Source organism: Paralichthys olivaceus, chromosome 1 (assembly GCF_024713975.1).
Source record: "Paralichthys olivaceus isolate ysfri-2021 chromosome 1, ASM2471397v2, whole genome shotgun sequence".
Classification (NCBI taxonomy): Eukaryota; Metazoa; Chordata; class Actinopteri; order Pleuronectiformes; family Paralichthyidae; genus Paralichthys; species Paralichthys olivaceus.
In genome coordinates, this window is record NC_091093.1 from 15,052,628 (window position 1) to 15,072,968 (window position 20,341).

At 39.2% G+C, this 20,341-nt stretch overlaps 1 protein-coding gene across 2 annotated transcripts in view; it reads right to left on the reverse strand.

Annotated features, from left to right (window-relative positions):
* Nucleotides 1-19,692, reverse strand: part of myom2b (myomesin 2b) — a 28,918-nt gene extending 9,226 nt beyond the window's left edge. The window contains exons 1-29 of one of the 2 annotated variants that reach the window (XM_020098947.2): nucleotides 19,517-19,692; nucleotides 16,845-16,948; nucleotides 14,517-14,574; nucleotides 14,275-14,429; nucleotides 13,952-14,038; nucleotides 11,061-11,149; nucleotides 10,833-10,883; nucleotides 10,511-10,675; nucleotides 9,957-10,118; nucleotides 9,656-9,797; nucleotides 8,978-9,177; nucleotides 8,448-8,501; nucleotides 8,220-8,347; nucleotides 7,602-7,785; nucleotides 7,323-7,497; nucleotides 7,088-7,209; nucleotides 6,743-6,930; nucleotides 6,531-6,657; nucleotides 6,158-6,336; nucleotides 5,061-5,175; nucleotides 4,563-4,725; nucleotides 4,373-4,479; nucleotides 3,509-3,553; nucleotides 2,959-3,095; nucleotides 2,639-2,783; nucleotides 2,228-2,290; nucleotides 1,444-1,511; nucleotides 828-941; nucleotides 201-288 (exon numbers count right to left, since the gene is read on the reverse strand). In XM_020098947.2, the coding sequence (XP_019954506.2) occupies nucleotides 201-288; nucleotides 828-941; nucleotides 1,444-1,511; nucleotides 2,228-2,290; nucleotides 2,639-2,783; nucleotides 2,959-3,095; nucleotides 3,509-3,553; nucleotides 4,373-4,479; nucleotides 4,563-4,725; nucleotides 5,061-5,175; nucleotides 6,158-6,336; nucleotides 6,531-6,657; nucleotides 6,743-6,930; nucleotides 7,088-7,209; nucleotides 7,323-7,497; nucleotides 7,602-7,785; nucleotides 8,220-8,347; nucleotides 8,448-8,501; nucleotides 8,978-9,177; nucleotides 9,656-9,797; nucleotides 9,957-10,118; nucleotides 10,511-10,675; nucleotides 10,833-10,883; nucleotides 11,061-11,149; nucleotides 13,952-14,038; nucleotides 14,275-14,429; nucleotides 14,517-14,574; nucleotides 16,845-16,927 (3,394 nt within the window). In that variant the 5' untranslated portion in view covers nucleotides 16,928-16,948; nucleotides 19,517-19,692. The remainder of the gene's footprint in view (nucleotides 1-200; nucleotides 289-827; nucleotides 942-1,443; nucleotides 1,512-2,227; nucleotides 2,291-2,638; nucleotides 2,784-2,958; nucleotides 3,096-3,508; nucleotides 3,554-4,372; nucleotides 4,480-4,562; nucleotides 4,726-5,060; nucleotides 5,176-6,157; nucleotides 6,337-6,530; nucleotides 6,658-6,742; nucleotides 6,931-7,087; nucleotides 7,210-7,322; nucleotides 7,498-7,601; nucleotides 7,786-8,219; nucleotides 8,348-8,447; nucleotides 8,502-8,977; nucleotides 9,178-9,655; nucleotides 9,798-9,956; nucleotides 10,119-10,510; nucleotides 10,676-10,832; nucleotides 10,884-11,060; nucleotides 11,150-13,951; nucleotides 14,039-14,274; nucleotides 14,430-14,516; nucleotides 14,575-16,844; nucleotides 16,949-19,516) is intronic. The other variant, XM_020098948.2, reaches the window with a different exon arrangement.
* Between the last annotated feature and the right edge of the window lie 649 nt (nucleotides 19,693-20,341).

A 20,341-nucleotide genomic window follows, 5' to 3' on the forward strand; every position in this document is an offset into this window, starting at 1 on the left:
TGTCATGTACAGATACACGATATAAATTTGCATCCTGTCTCCCACTTTTTAATTGTTAGTGTAAGCTCTTTTTCGGTCGTTCACTTTTAACAGGCCATTATGCTGAGCGTTATTGTTTATTCTTGCTCAGTTAGACGATCAGACCAGTGGCCAGTCAGCAAGTGATTACTCCCCTAATTTATCAGGCAAGATGTGTTTACCTTTTCCGGCGATGTCAATTTGACTCATATCTTTTCCTCTGTCATCACTGATGGTGGCCTTATAAACTCCCGCTGTCTTCAATGAAAACTGGAGAAACAAAACAGGAAATACATAAGACAGTGTGAGGAACTATGGGGAATAAAGTGCTCTGAATGTGAGCACATTATGCGGCTGACTTCTTTCTTTTCTTCTATTTAAAAAAAGTGCCCCTGTTTTTGGATCCTCAGAGAAATACTAAAAATGTGTAACTATCACTGAAGAAACTAGAATGGCACTCAGTAAAGCACAAACCTCTGCCAAGGCCCAACAGTCTCCTTAAATTCAATCAAGCTGCACCAAATTTCACACACTCATAGACATCAGTTTTCTTAATGTGCCTTATTCTTTTCATCAAGGTCTATGAATTATTTCCTTGGGAAACAAAATGTTGAAAAACGCCACAAACTCTCACAAACAAGCAGATAGGGGTGAAAATATAACCCCACCGGCAGAGGTAAAACTTGCATTGCCTTGACTTGATATACCCTCTACACAACACCACATTACTCCCTGATATATACATGCACATGTAGAAACATTACCAACACTGGTTTATGAGCATTCAGAGGATCAGTGGCACCAATTACCAGTTTAATTGGCAGTTTGCAGACTCCTGATCCGAGGTCAGGCTTCACATCAGGGATGATCTCTGTGTCTTCTCTGTACCAGTGGAACTCGGATTCCTTCTTCAAATTAGCGACCTGCAATGAAAAACGTAATCAAATATCATTTTAAAACATTCATGTAATTATCATTAACAAGGTTTTAGTTTCTTTTATAGCCGATATAAAGCAGATCATAAAATCCCAACAACACAGAGTCAGTATCAGACGCACCCAACCCCAAAACTGCATGTTTGCTTTACTTCCATTAATCAGTGTTTACAAGACACTCGTCTGTCCTGAGTCTCCGACGCTTCATGTACCTCAACTAGTCACTGACACCAACGACTAAAGGACAACATGCACTTATTTGGACTAAACGGTACCTCATTAAAATTTCTGCTAACTCTATACACACTAACAAAGCAATGACAAAAGTGACTATAATTCTGGTTGTTTGCAATGTGGACCTCATTATTACAGAGCTTTGTCAAATCCTGCACTCGGCCTCCATGGAGCAGCCAATCAGCCATTCACAAGTCAGCCTCCCTTCTGTTTAGAGTGTAAATGTTCAATCATTATCGACGTTGCATGTGTTTACCTTGCACACCAAAGTGACAGAGCAGTCGTCTCCAACCTGAAGTGACAGGAACTCACTGAAGTGGGGACCTGTGTTGGATTAAGGCAGGAGAGAAACACCCAGGGGATGGAAAGTTATTTAAATAAATGACTTGTGGGCCTCGATTGTTTGAGCTCTATTAATTAGCCAGTGGGTAATTCTTGCTTACTGTGCCTGAGTACATTTCTCATGTACGTATCTTGACTTTATTTAAGTATATTCAGGTATTTCTTTCTTAACTACATTTTTACAAAGCCCTAATTTTTTACATTATTTTTCACATTTTCAAAAGTAATCAATAATCAGTGGGGCACTGATCCAATCAGAGCAGGCAGGTAACATTAGACCCCGTCTCCTGCAGCAGTGAAGAAACACCACTGGGCAAACTTAGACATAATGATGTAGTAGACTGTAGCATTAAGAAATAACAGCAAGTACTTTTACTTTGATAGTAATACTTCACTTGAGTAGATTTTTGTCTATTTATTTTTACTTTTACTGAAGTGAAATGTTTGAGTTCTTCCTTCACCTTTGTAATGACCTCATGTCTGAGTATGGTTTCAAAATAAAAAAAATGCTAAATGCCTTCTATACTGAACAAATGGCTTCATTTTGAATTTTCAGTTTCCAATTGCCTCTTTTGAAGAAACGTTGGTCCGCGTTGCTCTTGTGTACTCACTGATTAGATGAGTTATTTCCCAAACAACAAAGAAGACAGAGTTAAAACCCATCCAAGCTTAAAAGAGAGTGATGTTTTGCTTCTTACCTTCCTTGACTCGGATGTACTCCCTCCTCTGGTACTCAGCCTCAGCCAATGCTGCCTTGAAAGCTGTGTGCACATACAAACACACATAAACAGAGAATAATTAAAAATATCAAAGTGGTGCCAGTAGTTGCTGGATTTATTTGCTGGATTACCAAGACTAAGGGCCTCATGCGTGAGGGTAGAATCATAATTCATTACATAAAGCATCTTTTGAAGCGTAACTGTGCACAGTAACAGTGTCCTTCATACACACACACACACACACACACACACATCTTCATAAACATATATATATGTGGGTCTCTATAGACAAACTACAGCAGCAGCTACAGAGAAAAAACATACTTGTCACAGTTACATTTCTGGTGTACACATTGTGTGACCAGTTTAAAATGTCCTGGCGTTTCGTACCATCTCCAATCAGAACCAGTGAGCTCTGTCCTTTGCCACCACCATCTGTGATCTGGCAGGTGAATGTGCCCTCATTCTCCTCAGTGAAATGATCCATGATGAACTCGATGACACCTGTAGAGACGTCATGACCCATCTTGTTGGGCTGCGAGACAAATATTTCTTTGTCAAATTTAAGGACAGATATTGAGAAAATAGCTTCAATTTTTCAACATAATCTAAATCACCAGACAGACAGAACATTTGGTCAACTTGAACCCAGAAAATAGTTTTTTCATGTCTCCCTATGTCCATTTTTTAAAAACTAAAGCGGATCTTACATCAGCTCCAGACAGTTCCTTGTTGTTTGCAAAGAATTTGTATGTGACATTGGAAGAAATCTCTTCAGCTTGCAGCCAGAATCTCATTCTTCCTCTCTCCAAAATCTTATATGTCAGCTCTGACTTCAGTGGGATGACTAGAGGAGGGAAGAGGAGTGAAGTCATTATTAGTGAGTAGAGGAGAGGAGAGGAGAGAAAAAAGGAGCGCAGAAGAAAGGAGAGTAGAGAAGTCAGTTGGAAGGCAAAAGACGGGAGAGGTGAATGGTGGTTAGGCAGGTGATGCAAAAGCAGGTAAGACTTTTTGGGATGAAATGGAAAGAGAAATGTACGCCTAAAAGAAGAATGAAATGTGAAAGGTTCAAAGCAAGTCAGAACAAAGCGAAATGAATCCATGAAAGATAGAAACAGAGAAAGAGAGTGGGTAAGACAGATTAAAGACGCAGCCGAGAAAACATGTAAGAGACGAGAAATCACAATGGACAAAGAGAAAGAGATTACGAGAGATTGAAAGTGTTTTGTTTGTTTGAAAGTGTTGGCCAAAGGTACCTACTTGGGTGTCTGATATCATAGCTCAGTGCCAGCATCTTTGCCAACTCTGAAATGAGAAGAAACAACTTGTCCAGGTGATAATGCTGTGGGAACATATTTACACTCATGCATACAAGTCATTTATCACAGACTTTGAAGGGGTTCTTCAAGTACAGAGTCTGGAGTTGGAGAAGTCATTACAGTAATTGTGTTTAATAGGCGGAGGCAGATAAATGCACAAACACTTAAAATGCCTGGAACTAGACCCATAGGCCTGCTGTGAAACTCTAACAAACTGCATTCAGCGCTGAGATATTTAATAATTGCAGTCTCCGCTATTACCCGTGATACAAGTGAAATACATAATACATAATACATTCAGATGAAAGCCTTATTATGAGTTGTGCTGAAGAAAAAAACAACAATTCAAGGCCAAATGGGAAACAATCAGTGTAAGGCACAATAAATAACAGATGCTGTGAAACTTTCTGTCTGAAAAATGTGGTTTTAAAACACACATATGGCCGCAAGCTCAAAAAGCAATGTGAGCAATGTGCTCGACTGGTTTTCATCAGATGTGTAACGTAAGTGTTTGTTGCCTTGTTGCAATTGTGATCGTTTTTAAGCTTTATGCTTTCATCCGGACTTCCTCCTGCACAATGCCTTATTCTTTAAGCATTTTTCTTTGGACTTTTGTTTAAGTCTGTACTTCAGATGTCCTCGTCTAACCAGTTTTAACTGTGTTCTCCCAATACATGTAAGTTAATGTGATGTGAATGTAGAGAAGAAATAAAATAATATCATATTACAATTTGTCAAGAAGAATAAATAATTGTCTACATTTTGAAAACTGGGCCAGACTTATAGAGTGATAGGTACATTTTACCTTCAGCAGAGATTGCATAGCTGGATGACACTCCCTCTGTGTTGGTGACAGAAACAGAATATGTTCCAAAGTCTTCTTTGTCTGCGTTCTTGAAGATCAGCCTAGAACTACGATACAGTACACAAGAGAGACAGATGTTAGATGTTTCAAAAAGCAGGTTGTGTGTGTGTGTGTGTGTGTGTGATCTCACTTGCTGCCTTCAGTCTTAATCACCACTCCTTTGGAGAAATCTGTTATTTCTTTATAATCTTTTTTCCAGACAAACTGAGAGCCCTCGTTCATTTGGCAGGACGCGAAGGACAGAACGATGTCACCGGACTTCTCGTCCACCACACAGGAAACCTCCTGAGAACCTTTAATGCAAAAGACAATCACACACACAACAATAATGTGATCATTTTAAAACTGCAATCATTTTATCCTAAAAAAAACTAGCACACAGCATAAAAGTATAATATTTTAAAAAATGAATCTGTACATAATATACACCTTTCACTACAGAAGAATATAGGTTTTGTACAAAGAGGTATTTCAGTAAAGTGCAGTGGTACAGGATATACAGGATGTGGTTTTTAGAACTATTGATTATATTTGATCATGTTTGTAATCTCCCCTTCATTTAAAAACAGTACATTACAAAGCACAGCCATGCTGCAGCACTTTACAATACAACTTTGTGATAAGTTACCTTCCACGGCCTTGGCGGTCACAGGATCAGAGGTCATTGAAGCCATGCCCGCTCCTGCATCATTGACTGCACGCACCCTCACCACATAGCTGCTGCCCTCCTCCAAGCCTGTTACCTAGGAAACAAGCAGGAGAGCAAAAGAGCCATGATTGTCGGCCTGGATGTGTTAATCATCAATCTCTGTAAATCTGCCAGGTTCAGTAACTGTGACTCTGCATCAGTAGGTTTGTCCACAACATCAGAAACTGTTGCTGGAAAATAATCGAATTTCTTATTTGGCAGATGAAACAATGACAGAATATATAATTTGGGTTAAATTTAGTGCTAGCAGCTAATGTTTAAAATAAATGTACATTTTATCATTATTTATCACCAATATTATTTTTACTATTGGTATTAAATGACTTAATATAATCCACTCATACTTAATCTGTACTGTAACTCATGATTTATCAGACCACTGACTAAATTACTGAAAAAATGAATAGATTATATAACTTAAATTATTAGGTTAAATGTATTATTGCTGACTGAGTTATCTTTGTGCTGCTATTTTTCATTATTATTTACTTTTTTTTAGTACTTAACTCAGTAGTTGCTCCTTTTATCCACTAGATGTCAGCATATCACAATTTAATGTCAGCATATTACTACCTTTTCCAGTAGACACAATAAAATACTATATTTGTCCAGAAGGTTGAAATTCAGACAACAACAGTGTCATCGTCAGGAGCCAAAAGCAAGCTTAAGAGGACATAGTGATATTATTAACATCGTACATGAGGTATCAGGTACAAAGTACAATAGTTAATTTATACTTGACCATTTGTTTTAGCAGTGCTGTGCATGAAACACCGGCATCCAATTCCGCCACAATAATATTACAAAATAATAGTTATTCATCAAGTTTAATAAAGTTGTATATTGTTTATTGTTATTCTATCTTTTTTTGTGCACAAAGTATTGTATTTTTATGCCATTCAAGAAGCTTTTTACATTTTGTGACTAAGGTCTGATGAAGGAACACAGAAAACAAAAATTACTAGAAGTTTAAAAAGAAAACCTTCACCTTTAGGAGCCTTTAGAGGTTTTCTTACCTTAAGGAAGCGGTGATTGACAGATGTCTTGTTGGCTGTGACCCAGTCAGAAGAGCCCTTCTTAGCATACTCAACATGATAGCCTGTGATTGGTCCAGAACCAGAATACACAGGCTTTTGCCACTCAACCACCAAAGAGTTGCCTCTTACTTCACAGAAAGCCAGGTCATAGGCAGGACCTAAAGAGAGAACACGTTTACATTTGTGTTTTAGTTTACGTTGACTGACCTTGTTGATTCTCCTCCATCTAACTCTCAAAGCTATTTGGTCGATATGAGCGTGACTTCTTTAAACTTGACCCTATGTTTATTCTCCATGTTTCAGATTGATCAGTGATGTTGATCAAGTTGGTCTGAAGAAGACGTTTACTGACCAGGCTCAGGGGTCGTCCAGGCCTCACAGGTGAAGTCAGCTGAATGCTGGGAAGCCGCTCCAAGGCCGGCCAGGTTGGCTGCATACACCTGGAACTGATAGACTGCTCCCTTGGTCAGGCCCTCCACCTGTACATAACATGATACCATGGTTATTAAGATGAAATAGATTGGAGTAAAGTTGTTTAAGGTACGTTTACAGACACTGTTGTACCTTATACAGTCTTTCTGTGAGTGGTGGGATGTGAACCTCCCTCCACATGGTTGTTCCACTGCGTTTTTTGTCCACGTAATAATCCTTGATCTTTGCCCCTCCAGAGTGCAGAGGCTTCTTCCAGTTCAGAACCATTGAGTTTCCGTCACAGTTCAGCAGAGCAATGTCGTAAGGAGCAGAAGGGGTGGCTGAAACGGCATTGCTGAATTGTAATATTTATAATAACAGTGCAATAATACTACTTCACTTTCATCAAAAGAATTGTCATCATCCAACTAGGTTATAGAAAGCAGATACTGATCATTATCACTGTCATCATTAAAAATAAAATGTGTCAGTACTGACTGAGAGCAGCCTTGACTGTCAGAGGAGCAGACTCCTGGGATTCATCGCTGAGACCCAGCTCATTGATCGCCTGGACACGGAACACGTATGTTTCTCCTTTGGTCAGACCACTTACCACAAACCTGAATGAACAATAAAAACAGGATTTGGTGTCTTTTATTATATGCCAAATCCAACAACCAAAGAAAGACACATTTCACAAAAAAGTGTGGGATTTTTGGGGTTGAAAACACACTTGGTGTTCTTGTGAGGCTTGTGATTGGCTGAGGTCCAGTCTTTGGAACCATTAACACACTGGTCGATGTAGTAGCCAATGAGATTGTTGGGTTCCTTTGGAGGAGCCCACTGGATGAGGACAGAGGTGTCTGTCTCTCTTGTAGAAATCACCTGACCAGGAGCTGATGGCACACCTGAGAAAAAAAACATTTTTTAGATAAATATTTGAAACCTGGACTTGATGCACACTTGTAGAATAATCTACAGTCTGTGACACTAAAATGAAACATAAACAGACCTTTGAGCTCCAGGGTCTCGATCCGGCCTGTCGGCTGTGATGGCTCACTGGTTCCATAGATATTGGCCGACAAAACTCTGAACTTATATTGTTTCCCCTCTGCCAGGTCAAAGACGGCATAACGTGGGGATCTAATAGGGACCTGAGTGTTTACACGCTGCCATGCATCACTGTCTGCCAGGCTCTGTGTGGACACGAGAGAGACAGACGACAGAGTAAGTGTGTCTGCTTCGTTAACACACATAATGACACGTTGTACTGTATTAAACTGGTTTAACTGCAGATCTTAAAGCTGTTTGGAAATAGTGTCACAAATTCACACGAGTGAGTCTTTTCCAAAGTATATACATGTATATATCATAATATATACATAATATATATATATATTATTATCACATCTGTTACACATGGAATTACATATCCTTATTTTGTCAAAAGAGTAGTTTGCTTGATATCAGCTTTATAAATAGAATTTCTTCGTGAACGTCGTTTTGTGTTGTTTCACACAGCATTGATACAGCATTGTCCTGCTCTAGAGTACAATGCATTAAACACAAATTTAAACCTAAACCCATGAGAGGCACTTTTAGAATGTACAGTGTAGTATTCAATTCCTACCTTTTCCATATAGTACCACATTGGAGCCTTGCTGTAATATGCAGGAGCTTTCCAGCTCAGAACAACATACGTCCTGTCGGTTTCTGAGGCACAAATTCCTGATGGAGCACCGGGAGGCTTTCCCTCAGCTAAACACCAACACACACAGATTATATGTAATTTCCAACTATAGATTTTATCTCAGGAATAATTTTAGATGAGTGTTGATTTTAACTTAAAAAAACCCACCTTCAACTTCATCATGGTAAGACACGAAATCCCGTTTTCCTCCAATCTTTTTGGCTACAGGATGATAAAAGAGGTGATCATCAATCTGCCTCAATTAGATTCTGAAGGTACTTCACTTTGGGTTAATATAGAAATTTAGATAAATTGCATTCCTATTCAGTTGTGCTTGAATCCTATAAAGCAGTGAAGCAAAATTATCAGAATCATCAGATTTCCATTTCAAATTAACCCTGAAACAGAATATGTGAATGACCTGAATTTGAAATTAATAAAATGTATACTGTTCATGTTAACAATATAGATATTATGGGATGATATTGATGAAGTAGCTCTACGATAAACCTTTTTTGAATAAAGTTGATTAAAGTGAATCATTCATCACAGACATTTTTAATACATAAATGTCAAGGTTCATTACTTTACATTCATTCAAACATCCTGAAATGACTCTGACATTTGGCTTCTCACTTCAAATGATTTATCATAAAAGGCAAAGATGACATTTCATTATATAATCCAGTGAAACCCACCGTGGAGCCTCTCAAACTCAGTGGGGTCCAGAGCAGCGATGGGATCAGACATGCGGGATGGTTTGCTTATTCCTTGGGAGTTGACAGCTCTGACTCGGAAGTAGTAGGCGTGTCCTTCAAAGAGCCCAGACACTGGATATTTACAGATCTTAATGGGGTGATCATTGCATTGAGTCCAGTTTTCAGTGCCAACCTCACATCTACAAAATAAAAAATAAGTAAAAAAAAGAGGAGATGAGTTCAGGAGAGAAGAAAGTATTTTCCAAAGAATAGCACAATATTTTGACAGGTATGTCAAATATATTGTGACATAATGTCACTGGTCAACTGCAGATATTTAATTAATGAAAAGTATAATGAAAAGTAGTGGAGGTTAATTTTGCAGAAGATATTTTTAAAACGTTCTTTTACAAAATTTGTGGCAACTCTGATAATGATTACAGCAAATAATGTGACAGTGCAAGCATCATGTAGACAATTCAATAAGTACATTTTTATCTTAGCTGTAAAATACATTTGCATTATGGCAAAAATGGCAAGATTATCTGTCCACTGAGACAGTAACCCCTTCATTAGCACAGATAGTCAAGCAAACTCTATGTGATGACTTACAGTAATCAGTTTGTCGTTATGTTGATCAGTTTATTTATTTATGGTGTTTATGTCAGTAACTCCTACTTGTCCACAAAGTATCCCAGGATTGGACCCTCTGTGGTGGTATTAGGTGGCTTCCATGACACAATGACATAGTCTCTATTAGCATCGTGGATCTTGATGTCCATGGGAGCACCGGGTGCCCCAGGGACTGGGGGAGGACCATCTACACAGGATGGGACAGGGGGACATTGTTTTAATAATGGTTTTGTAAATGAGTTCTGTGAAAAGAGGCAGAAAATACATTGACAAGGTTCAAATGGAGCCATTAGTCCTCAACATAATCAACTTCTCTTGGACTGCCGAGCCATCTAGCACCGCTCACCTGCAACAGATACAAAAGCGCTGTGTTCTGCGGTGCCTCCTTTAGTGACCATACGCAGTGTGTAGAGTCCTTCATCGTCTTTGAACAGGTTAGGAAGAGTCAAGGTGGTGTGTCCTCTGCCAGTGTCAATCTTCACCCATTTAGAGTCAGTCAGACGAGTTTCTAGAAACCAGACGGGATTCTGAATTCAGTGTCTTACAAATTACAAATTTACACACAAGGTTGTATATAGTCATTTGAATATTAAAGATGAATTCATAACAATTTGCCATTATTCCACATGGCACTTTTAACTAAGGTCTACAGACTCCCACACGGCAAATTAAGCTATACTCAGAAACTGTGGTTATATCACCAGAATCTATTACAACTTTCAGTGTAATTAATTTGCAGTAAAAATTAGAGGCTGTAAAAACGTTCCCATTTGTCCATAGCTGTGCCTCAGGCCGCATGTCGACAAGACTGGGTGGTGTAGTCTCAGTGGAAGCCGGCATATATTATTAGCAATTACGGTGCAATTACTCTGTCATAATATATTACTTTATAACAATTACCATCTCTATACCACTGTGCCTCAGGCTGCAGGTTGGCCAGGTTGGGGTTCAGGGTCATGGAAGCAGACAGAGTGGCAGATCCTCCCTCAGCACTAAACACAGGCCCAAACTTTTCCAGGAAAGTAATGTGGATTTTAGTATAGTGGATCTCGGGAAGCAGGGAAGCTGCGGGACAAGGAACAGGAAAAACAGGATAACAGAGCAATGGGAACAGGGTCGGTTCAGAGTGTGTTGCTTTGAATGACATTTCATAGCCTAAAGTAGTGGCACTGATCTTGTTATTGCTGGATATAATGGGGATGAAGTCAATTATGATGTTTACCTGTGAAAGGCAACCAAGCATATGGACATGTCTCTTCCTCATCCTTGAGTCCTACATGATTAAAACACAAACACCAAAAGTTACACAGTATAAATAGATGAGACGTTTACATTCAGGTGGTGCTGGTGGTAAACTGTAAGATTTAAATTATATTTATAGGTCAGAGAATAGTCTCTCCTATTCAACAGTGTTTAACTAAGTAGTGTGACTTGATGATAAAGGGTTTACTCTTGACGATGATGGAGGCCTGAGTAGAGGCCTGTCCATGGAGGTTACAAGCAACAGCAGTGTACTGGGCTGTATCATCAGTGCAGCATCTGTAAAAGAAAGCACAATTTAAGGTTTTCAGGTCAGTACACCTATACGGATTATGCTATACTATAATAGACTGTGTAGGACATGGAAAATGCCCACATACCAGATGTAGTGAGCATCTATAAGTATTAGTTCTGACATCACTACCTGTAACCTGCTGATGTAATGCCAGTTTGGATTTGCTTTTACAAATATATGAAACTAATTTACCAAATGAGCAATAATTTGCCACATGAATGCATTATCCTGCCCGGGATAGCAGCAGTTGAGAGAACAGAGCCTCTATTCACACACACAGGAAAACCTGCAGTATTGCTGGGTTCAGTAGTCTGGGGATGGGATCTGTTTTGACTGGCAGCATATGTTTGGTTTGGTCCTACATGACCTGTTCTACACAGATAGGTTAATGCAAGACTTGGCATCAGACATACTGTATTTCCTTCAGTTATAACCAGTCAAGTTTGCATGACTTTTTCACAAATAGCCTAAAAATAAATGAAATGTACTCCAACAGACATGCCACGAGTTTCAGGTTGTAGTGCATCAGAGTCAGACGGTAGATGAAGATGTTAGTTTAAGGTATCTTCAAGCGTTTCTGTAGCCATGGTGACACCACACCAGCAAATCTTTGCAAGGGTCCCATACAGAGGCTCTTTCATCAGACATTTTCTAATGACTTGGACACTTGGATATGCAAGGAACCATGCAGCAGACATTAGTTTTCAATACAATGCCCCCTACAGTTTGAGAGAACATTGATTTGCCACAACAAGAAATCTACTTAGAGTATAAAAGCTTATTTTTCATTCTGCACAAGAAGATCATGTCAAAGCTATGAAGCACATACAGTCAGAGTTCATTGCTTTGTGTCTTAAAGTGAAAGAAAAAGTTGTCATTAAAGCGCAATATGCCCTGATTGTATTTAAGTCATGTGTCTACTGAAGTGGTGCTATCTATTGCTGAAATCTGACTCTGGACTATAGATCAAAACCTATTGATGACAGGACTGCCACTACTGTAATACCTTGTGTCAAGCACAAACCAGTGTACAGGTAATAGACATAAAAGGGCTGCTACAGAAATCCTTGTATTCCACAGATCTGTCATTTGAAAAAGCTCAACCCCCTGAGCTGAAACTCTTCTGCTTCTTTCTCTCTTCATCCTTCAGCCTTTTCATCTTTCTACCTCTGCCTGATGCTCCTCTCACCTATTCCCCACAAGCTTGTATTAAAACAGTATTATCTACAGTGAGCATTGGCTTTGACATTATTACTGTAACGAAAGTGATTGCAGTGAGTTGCATCAGGGAGCTGAGGGAGTGCAGCAAAAATAATCTTATTTTCAACCATAATAACATTCACTAAATACTTCATATACACACATCTGTGTGTCCGGTGTGTGTGTGTGTGTGTGTGTGTGTGTGTGTGTGTGTGTGTGTGTGTGTGTGTGTGCACATGTGCGTGCGTGTGTGTGTGGTTGTGCAGGAATGTCATGGTGTAAAGATCCAAGACAGGCTGGGGGTAAGGGATCTCTCTCACTGTCATGAGTGTAGCCTAAAGAATTTATCCCTTAACATCTTCCAGTCCATTTGAGAAGCTTGAATACATTTCCAGCATTTAATAGTGGCTATTGTTTTAACCCTTCAGTCATTTTATCACTTAAAACATAAAGAATTCTTTGTTTGTACAGCAGTCATATTCAAAATGATCTCCAGGCTCATGAAGCTCAGGAGACTTAATCTAAAATCATTAAGAGAGAATGCAGTGAGTTGTCGTTGTGGGTTGAACTGTGAGTAACAGACAGAAGTAGCAAGAGGAGACTGGATCCACTGAGAGTGTGACGACTGAAAGAATCCTGGAGTATCATGTGGCACCGAGGTCAGCACTTGAACAGCTGAGCTTCCTAAGACTGGAGGGAGAGCGGGATATGTTCTTGTCCCATATACAGCATGTAATCGCACAGCCCACCCTCACAGTCAGCTGACTCTGTCATTATTACTATAGTTGGAATTTATGTTCAGAGGCTGATGGATTTGACAGGAGAGATTTTCAGATGGTTCCTGTCATAGTCAGCCACTAACCCAAGTGGGAATAGAATTATGAATAAGTCAAATCATTCATGAAATGAGTAAATTGATTGTATTAGTCAAAAAGCAGATGCAAAATTTTCATCATAGATTGTAAAGATGGACGACATGACTGCTCCCAAAGGTGAAGCCAAAACATCTCAATCACCCCCTGTTGGCTGGCTGCAGTGTGAGTCATAAACCCTGCCCCCTCCATGTAAGTGCATGGGACATGGATCAAACTAAAAAGTCAAAGTACATGTGAGATACATTCTTCTCAAAGATGGTTTCTGTAATTGTAGGTAGTGTTTGTCACACTGGTTCAAGTGCTCATTTGTGTGCTCAGTTTCTGGACAGTAGTAGAAAGTGGAGATGTGCAGTCCATCTTTATATATAGTCTATGATTTTCATACAATTGCACTACTAGTCCTGAAGATTCTCGCAAAATATATTTTATCTTTAAAGCCTAAGAGACATTAAATATGTTACAATTTGATTGAACTTCCTTTAAATTACTTAGACAACTGCACTGTTTACATCAGCTTGATGTGTTTTGACTTCTCTCTTTTATCGGGACCTTCCAAGTGACAGACAAAGATGCTGATGTTTAATTCACACAGTGGATCAAAGTCAAGGTCAAACTTCAAACAGAAGATCCTGGAATTCACATGATGCAGCTCAGTGGCAGCCGTCATCATAAACTCACACTCAAAACAGTATGTGTTTGAACTTATTGTACCTCATGATCTCCAGAGAATGGATTCCACCTTTAGTTTCTACCAGGTACCTTCCAGAGGAGATGTCCAGGGTCACACCATCTTTATACCTATAGTGGAAGATTACAGCAATGAAACATGTGGAGCCCTAACAAATAACTCTATCATTACTATTGAGATCAATAATATAGAAATTGTAGAAATGAAAAAACACAGTAAACACACTTAGTTCATGAAATACTGCAAAATTGTGCAACTGTTATGTTGGGAGAAATGTAACCCAAAAAACAATATTTTTTATAGACTATTGAATCACAAGGCAAAACGTTATTTATTGTTGATTTACCATTTTACAACAGGCATGGGGAAGCCCTCCACAGTGCAGAAGAGTTGGACTGAAGTCTTTTCAAACACAGTGTGGGACCTGAGTCTGACCAGGAAATGTGGTCCCCTGATCATGGGCTCCTCGCGAACATATTTGCTGGCCATCTTTGTCCTCACCTAGAAAGATAAACAAGAACACTCATTTATACAATCATCATTTGTCATTTATGCAAATATGGACAGTGTGAGTTCATAGATTCTTACCACTTCCTGGATGCGAGCTTGTTTTTTGTGCTCATATCTGTCCTCCATTGCCACAGAGCTAAAGATAAAGAATCCATTTGTTAATGTTCATAGTTAATGTACAGAGTTTTTAATAGGCTGAGAATTGAGTAAAGTGGGTCAATTCTTTAAAATATGTGATATGAGTTTGTTAGTATTGTAAGACTCTGTAGCAGTAATCAAATAATATTTAAGGTGTGGTATTAGCCTCATATTAATTAAATAGCACTGGTTTTAATCAAATAAAAATGCCTCGTGCATGTGGACAGCTTTTAAACTGGTGTCTGCTGGCCCAAATAAGAAGTTCTAGCAAACTAAAACCACACACTTTTAAATGAGTTAAAAAATGAAAAATTACAATCCTTGTTCTAGGAACAGAGATACATCTAGAGAGCTCCTCAGGTCTGACATTGGATGACGTGCAGGGACCACCCTTGACAGATTACAAGTCTATCACAGGGTTGATATCCAGAGACAAACAACTATTTACTCTCTCATTCACACAACTAATGCCGATTTAGTTTCACTAATAAACCTTCCTTCATGTCTTTGGACTGTGGGAGGAAACAGGAGTACCCAGAACAAACTGTCAAAGGCACAAGGAGAGCATGCAAACACGTTCACACACAGAACCATCTTGCTTTGGGGCAAAGTGGTAACCACGTTACCCCTGTGCTGCCCCACTGACTGAATTAAGATGACAAATATCTTTTTTTTATCTGCCACACATGCTTTCAACATCTGCCATGATGTTAACAAGACGAGAGGTTGTGTAGGATACTATATGTGGCAGGAAAGTTAAGCCTCCCTGACGGAGCCGTAAGAGCTCAATGCACGATCCGCCCAAATTGATGAAAGAAGAGACATGAACTCAGGGAAAAATTTAAATGTGGGCTCGTGTGGTTGACATCAGAAAACCTTGAGCACCACAATGTACGTTTTTTCGATTGCCTTTGTAAGAACCTCCAGGACAAAAATGGACATCTTCCATTGGGAGAGCCATTTCTGTTGGTTGAAAGATAATCACAATGCCCACCAGCTCTGATCTTTTCATCACTGTTGTCTTTAAGACATTCAGGCTAGAAGTCATTTCACAACAGCCTACTGACATTTGACTGGAGTGCCCTGCAGTCCAGACAGTTAGAGGAAATGTTGGCAGAAGCTGTGGTGAGACCAGAGCTGGAAGGACAATCCTGCATGTTGAGGGACATTCCTGACCATAAGTAATTGTCAAAGTTCTTGTTTTGCAGTGGAAGCTTGGTTGGATGGACAGCTTTTTACAGCACCTGTGGGATTTGTAAGGATTCATCCTAATTGGAGAAACAGTGGGCTGCTATACAGAGAACAGTGGGAAAAAAACAGACTGCCAATTTCATCACCAAGGAAAGAGTGTATTTCAAGCAAAATAAAAAGAAATCTTGTGTGTTAGCACTTTAGTCATTGTTTAATGGACATTGCACAAACACACTTACTTGAAGTTGAAATAAAAGATAAGAAATTGGAAAGGAAATACGCTCTATACGAGCAGGGGCGGTGCCATGGGGAAAAAAGAATCAATCACATGTTGTAAGTCAGAAAGATCAGACTTGTGTAGGGGTTAGCTGATTATTCAAACAAATCAAAGAGAAACATGAATAGCAGCAAGAGTGAGATGTTTGAAGTGTTAAGTGTGGACATTTATCAGAGAAGCCAGAATACCTGTTGGCATTCCTCTTAAATGTCACACACAAAAACAAACACATAAGCACTCCACATAGTGTTAGTAAAATATGTTTGTTTCTCCTATGGTGTCGGAGAATTACTGTCAGCCATCCCAAGAGAAAAATCCAAAAGATATTAACATTTTTACACAATACAGCTTTCCAGAGAGGCCTGTGTTAAATCTGGTGAAGTTAATCCCACTTAGATAAACTTGAATCATCATTAGCATCAGTTTGAGACTTTAGCTGCTTGAAAGTTTGGATAGCCTCTCTTAGAAATGAGAAAAATCCCAAATTAAAATGTTGACTTTAAAATTAGCCATGATGTGAACTTTGAAGATGAACTTGGGATGTCCCTTGTTAAAAAATATTTCCATGTTTAGGGGTTATCTTGGGTCTAATTGGGTTAGCATCTCAACCCTGGCTGGGTTTTTAAGCAAGGTTGTTTTTGTTACGGTTACTCTGACATGGCTGGATTTGCAGGTTTAGCGATGACAAAGGTTACCACTGTTACAATTCTACAATTAGTAATAATATTAGAACTATTAAAGTGCTGCATTAGCTTGATGCTTTAGTTATAACTGCAGTAGAATCAGCGTCTATCCTGTACCTGCTGTATTCTTTAACCACATAGCTGCTCTGTTTGTGGTGATACTCATGGTTGTAGCTCCCACGTTTGCTCCACACTGACATGATGACGCTCTACCCACTGACCTGTTGGACCAGCAAAACACACAAATACACACAAATACTGATATGGTAACAAAGTACAGTATATTCTCTTGTTTGCAGGCAACAGTGACACCAACACACACAACACAAAGGTTGTCAAGATTATGGAGTCAAACTTAAAGAAGGAAAAGGATGGTTAATTATGTCGAGGACCATCTGGGGCAACTGGCAGTAAAATGTTGTCTTTCTCTGTGTCGACATGTTTTGCAACAGTGTGGTGGCAATAAAGAGCTGCCTCGTCCCCTACAAAAAGAAAGGCCCTCCTGGAATTTAGACAAGGAAAGCTGCCACACACACAAACACACACACACACACATATACACACACAGGAGTCTTACTGGCAGCAACGACAAGGTGACACTGTTGATTTAAAGATGCCACCAACACAGATACACATGAACACACACATGTTGCACATAAAGACATGGATGTATGCTATTGTTGGACCAGTGACGTGTATCAACAAGAACTGACAGTACAGCTGCACCAGAGACTGTCCTTCACATTGACAGCTCTAAATTCAACAGCAGCAGTTACGGCTTGTTTATCAAACTGTGCTGCAAATATTGTGATTTTCCACTTTTAAGACAAGCGAGTCAAACAACCCCAAATTAAAAGAGAAGTTATTTAGCGTGAGCTCTGTGAAAGTGCTGTGTAGCTTCCTTTTTTAAAATCTGCACAAGCAGCCGATTTTACCACAGAAAAAAAGAAATGAAGAGAAAGAAAGAAAGTGAAACAAACAAGCACGTGAACACTGAACAGTTATTACATTATATGTGTCATCAAAGACAATCAGCCATCTCCCCGCTGTTTAAAGTTGCCAAATAAAAACATTGAATAATTTTGAAAAAAGGATATCTTTGAAGAGTCTCACTCACCATTTCAGAAATTACATCCATTTTTAAAGTTTTAGATAAACTGTGTACATATGTATCATAAAAGCTCTAACGTTTGTAACACAGCATACCATAGTTTCCCCTGTATTCTATACCACCAAGGTCATCTTTCTTTTTTCACCACTGAAGCATTTGATAACAATAATGTGTATTTACACTCTGCCCTCTTCTTTACACTAAATGGTTAAGTCTTTATTTAGTGAAGTTAATTTAAATGTCTTTTACTTTCAGGAGATCACAGCATTTACTTCCCAAACAATTTGTGCTGATTCTCATCACTGGGTGTCTGAAATAAACATACAGACACCTAAGCAAGAGCAAACGTTTGCCTTACATCATGCACGCACAGTGGAACATAATTGCCTTACATCACCCAAGTCTTCAGAGACTAGAAATAAGGTCACATGAAACATGAAGCCCAAACCTTACCCTGGGAGCTGCTGCAACATGTTGAAGTCACCTCCACATCTCTGAAACACTCACCCAAGCTTCGGGGTCACTGTGCCCACTGCCAAAGCCATGTTTAACTCCCATCTAACAGTCAATCAAACAGCCAGTCAAGAAGATAGATGACACCATCATGCCCTAATCCCAGACCTTTAACCTCTAACCCTAAAGTCAATGATTGTTAAATTCCTGGTTGAATCATGAGGTTGAGCAATGGAAGAGTTTATGCTTTTATATTTTTATGTTCATCCTCTTCCACACGTATAATAGTTTCCATTGAAAACAGCAGCATATGAATAATTTTAGGAAATTAGTTGAACAACAAAGGAACAAAATGCTTAACACTGAAAGATCAAAACAACACACAACACACATAAAGATGTCCTTCCAAAAATAATAAACATTAAACTGATCTGCAATCAGGCAAGTGGTCACTGTGAACAAGTGATGTTTTATCCCCAACTTTCCTACACCTGCTTTTCAGTAGCAGACCTCTGCCTCTGACAGTCTGGCCAGTACTGTAAATATCTGCAAATGACACCTGAGCTTCACTCTCTGTAACCGTCAACCTAAAATTCTCAACCATAACTGTGCAAACCAATGAACATCTGCAGGATAATCATGAACAGTTGCTATGCAGATTACTTGTATTGAAAAGGTGATACAGATGAATAATAATGTTTCATTTCATGTGAAAATGTTGTGATGAAACATTTGTCAGTGAACAAGCACAATGTCAAGTTTAAATGAGGTCAATATGCAAAAAAAAAGTCCCAGAGCCAAGCACCAGCAATTTGTCCAATGAAGCACCAGTCCCAAGTGTCCCTAATAAATTTGACTGTCTTGTCAGCGTCCGTTCTAACCAATTAGAGTGTTACTATTATAAACACACTTAGACCTGCTATCTTTCTCATGTGTCACAGACAAGATGATTAAGATCATTATCCTCAAAATACTGATCAATTATTTTACCCCAACTGCACATCCTTCTTAATTCACAACTCATATGTTTTAACACTTTAACTATTATCAGCTATGGTTAGGGGCCATACAACATCCTGTAGTCATGTCCTAATCTGCTCTCTGTACCTCCATTCCACTGATCCCCCCTGCCACACTTGGGTTTGAAACAAAAGTAGGAGAAAAAGCAGAGGATACTGAAGCGATAGAAAAGGAAAACAGAGTTAAAAGGAATAATTTTTCTTACCCCTTGAGATTTCCTTTGCACTGACTTCGGATGACAGCCTGAATCCACAGGGAGTCAGCCTAAACCAAGTACCAGGCCAACAAAACCACCACCCGTCTCCAGCAGACCCCCACCTACTGTTCACTGAGGCCTTAAAAGGAGAGAGAGCTGCCTATATATAACCAGTATCCCTCAAGACGCTGGGCTGCTAGAACATATGAACTTTTTAAACAAACGGCAGCTTTTTGACATATTGTCATACAACCGATGCTAAAAAAAAATTGTTAGTAAAGTATAACAGCTGATCAATGCACAGAATGCAACCATGGGGATGCTATGGGAGGGGGGGCAACACATTTTGAAGCAGCATTTTTAGTTTCAAATATAGTGTGCGTTCTCAAATACAAGTTTAACAGTGCTGGTTAAATGAATTTCTCCCACGTCAAAATGACATAGTTACTGAGTAGTTCAGACTCTGTTGTGTGGTTCTGGAGGATGTGTTATGCGGTGCTGTTGAACTGTATTGCTTCATGCTATGAGGTGTTTCTGTTATAAACTCTTCTCCGCATAACACAACACAATTCAGCAGCCCAACACAGATGCAGCATACAGCTGTTTCAATTATACATTCAGATCTAGCTGCACTTTGGACAGAAGTGAAGACCGTCTCCAAGATCTTTCTCCATCTGCATTCAGAAGCGTCTTGAGACACTGTGTCGCATGCTGATCTTTGGCCAGAGCCTATTTATAAGACTAGCTACGGTTACAGCCTGACTATTCCTGACACAGTGGAGGAGCTGTGAAAAGCATTTTACATCTGATGAGAAATCATACGATGGGAAAACA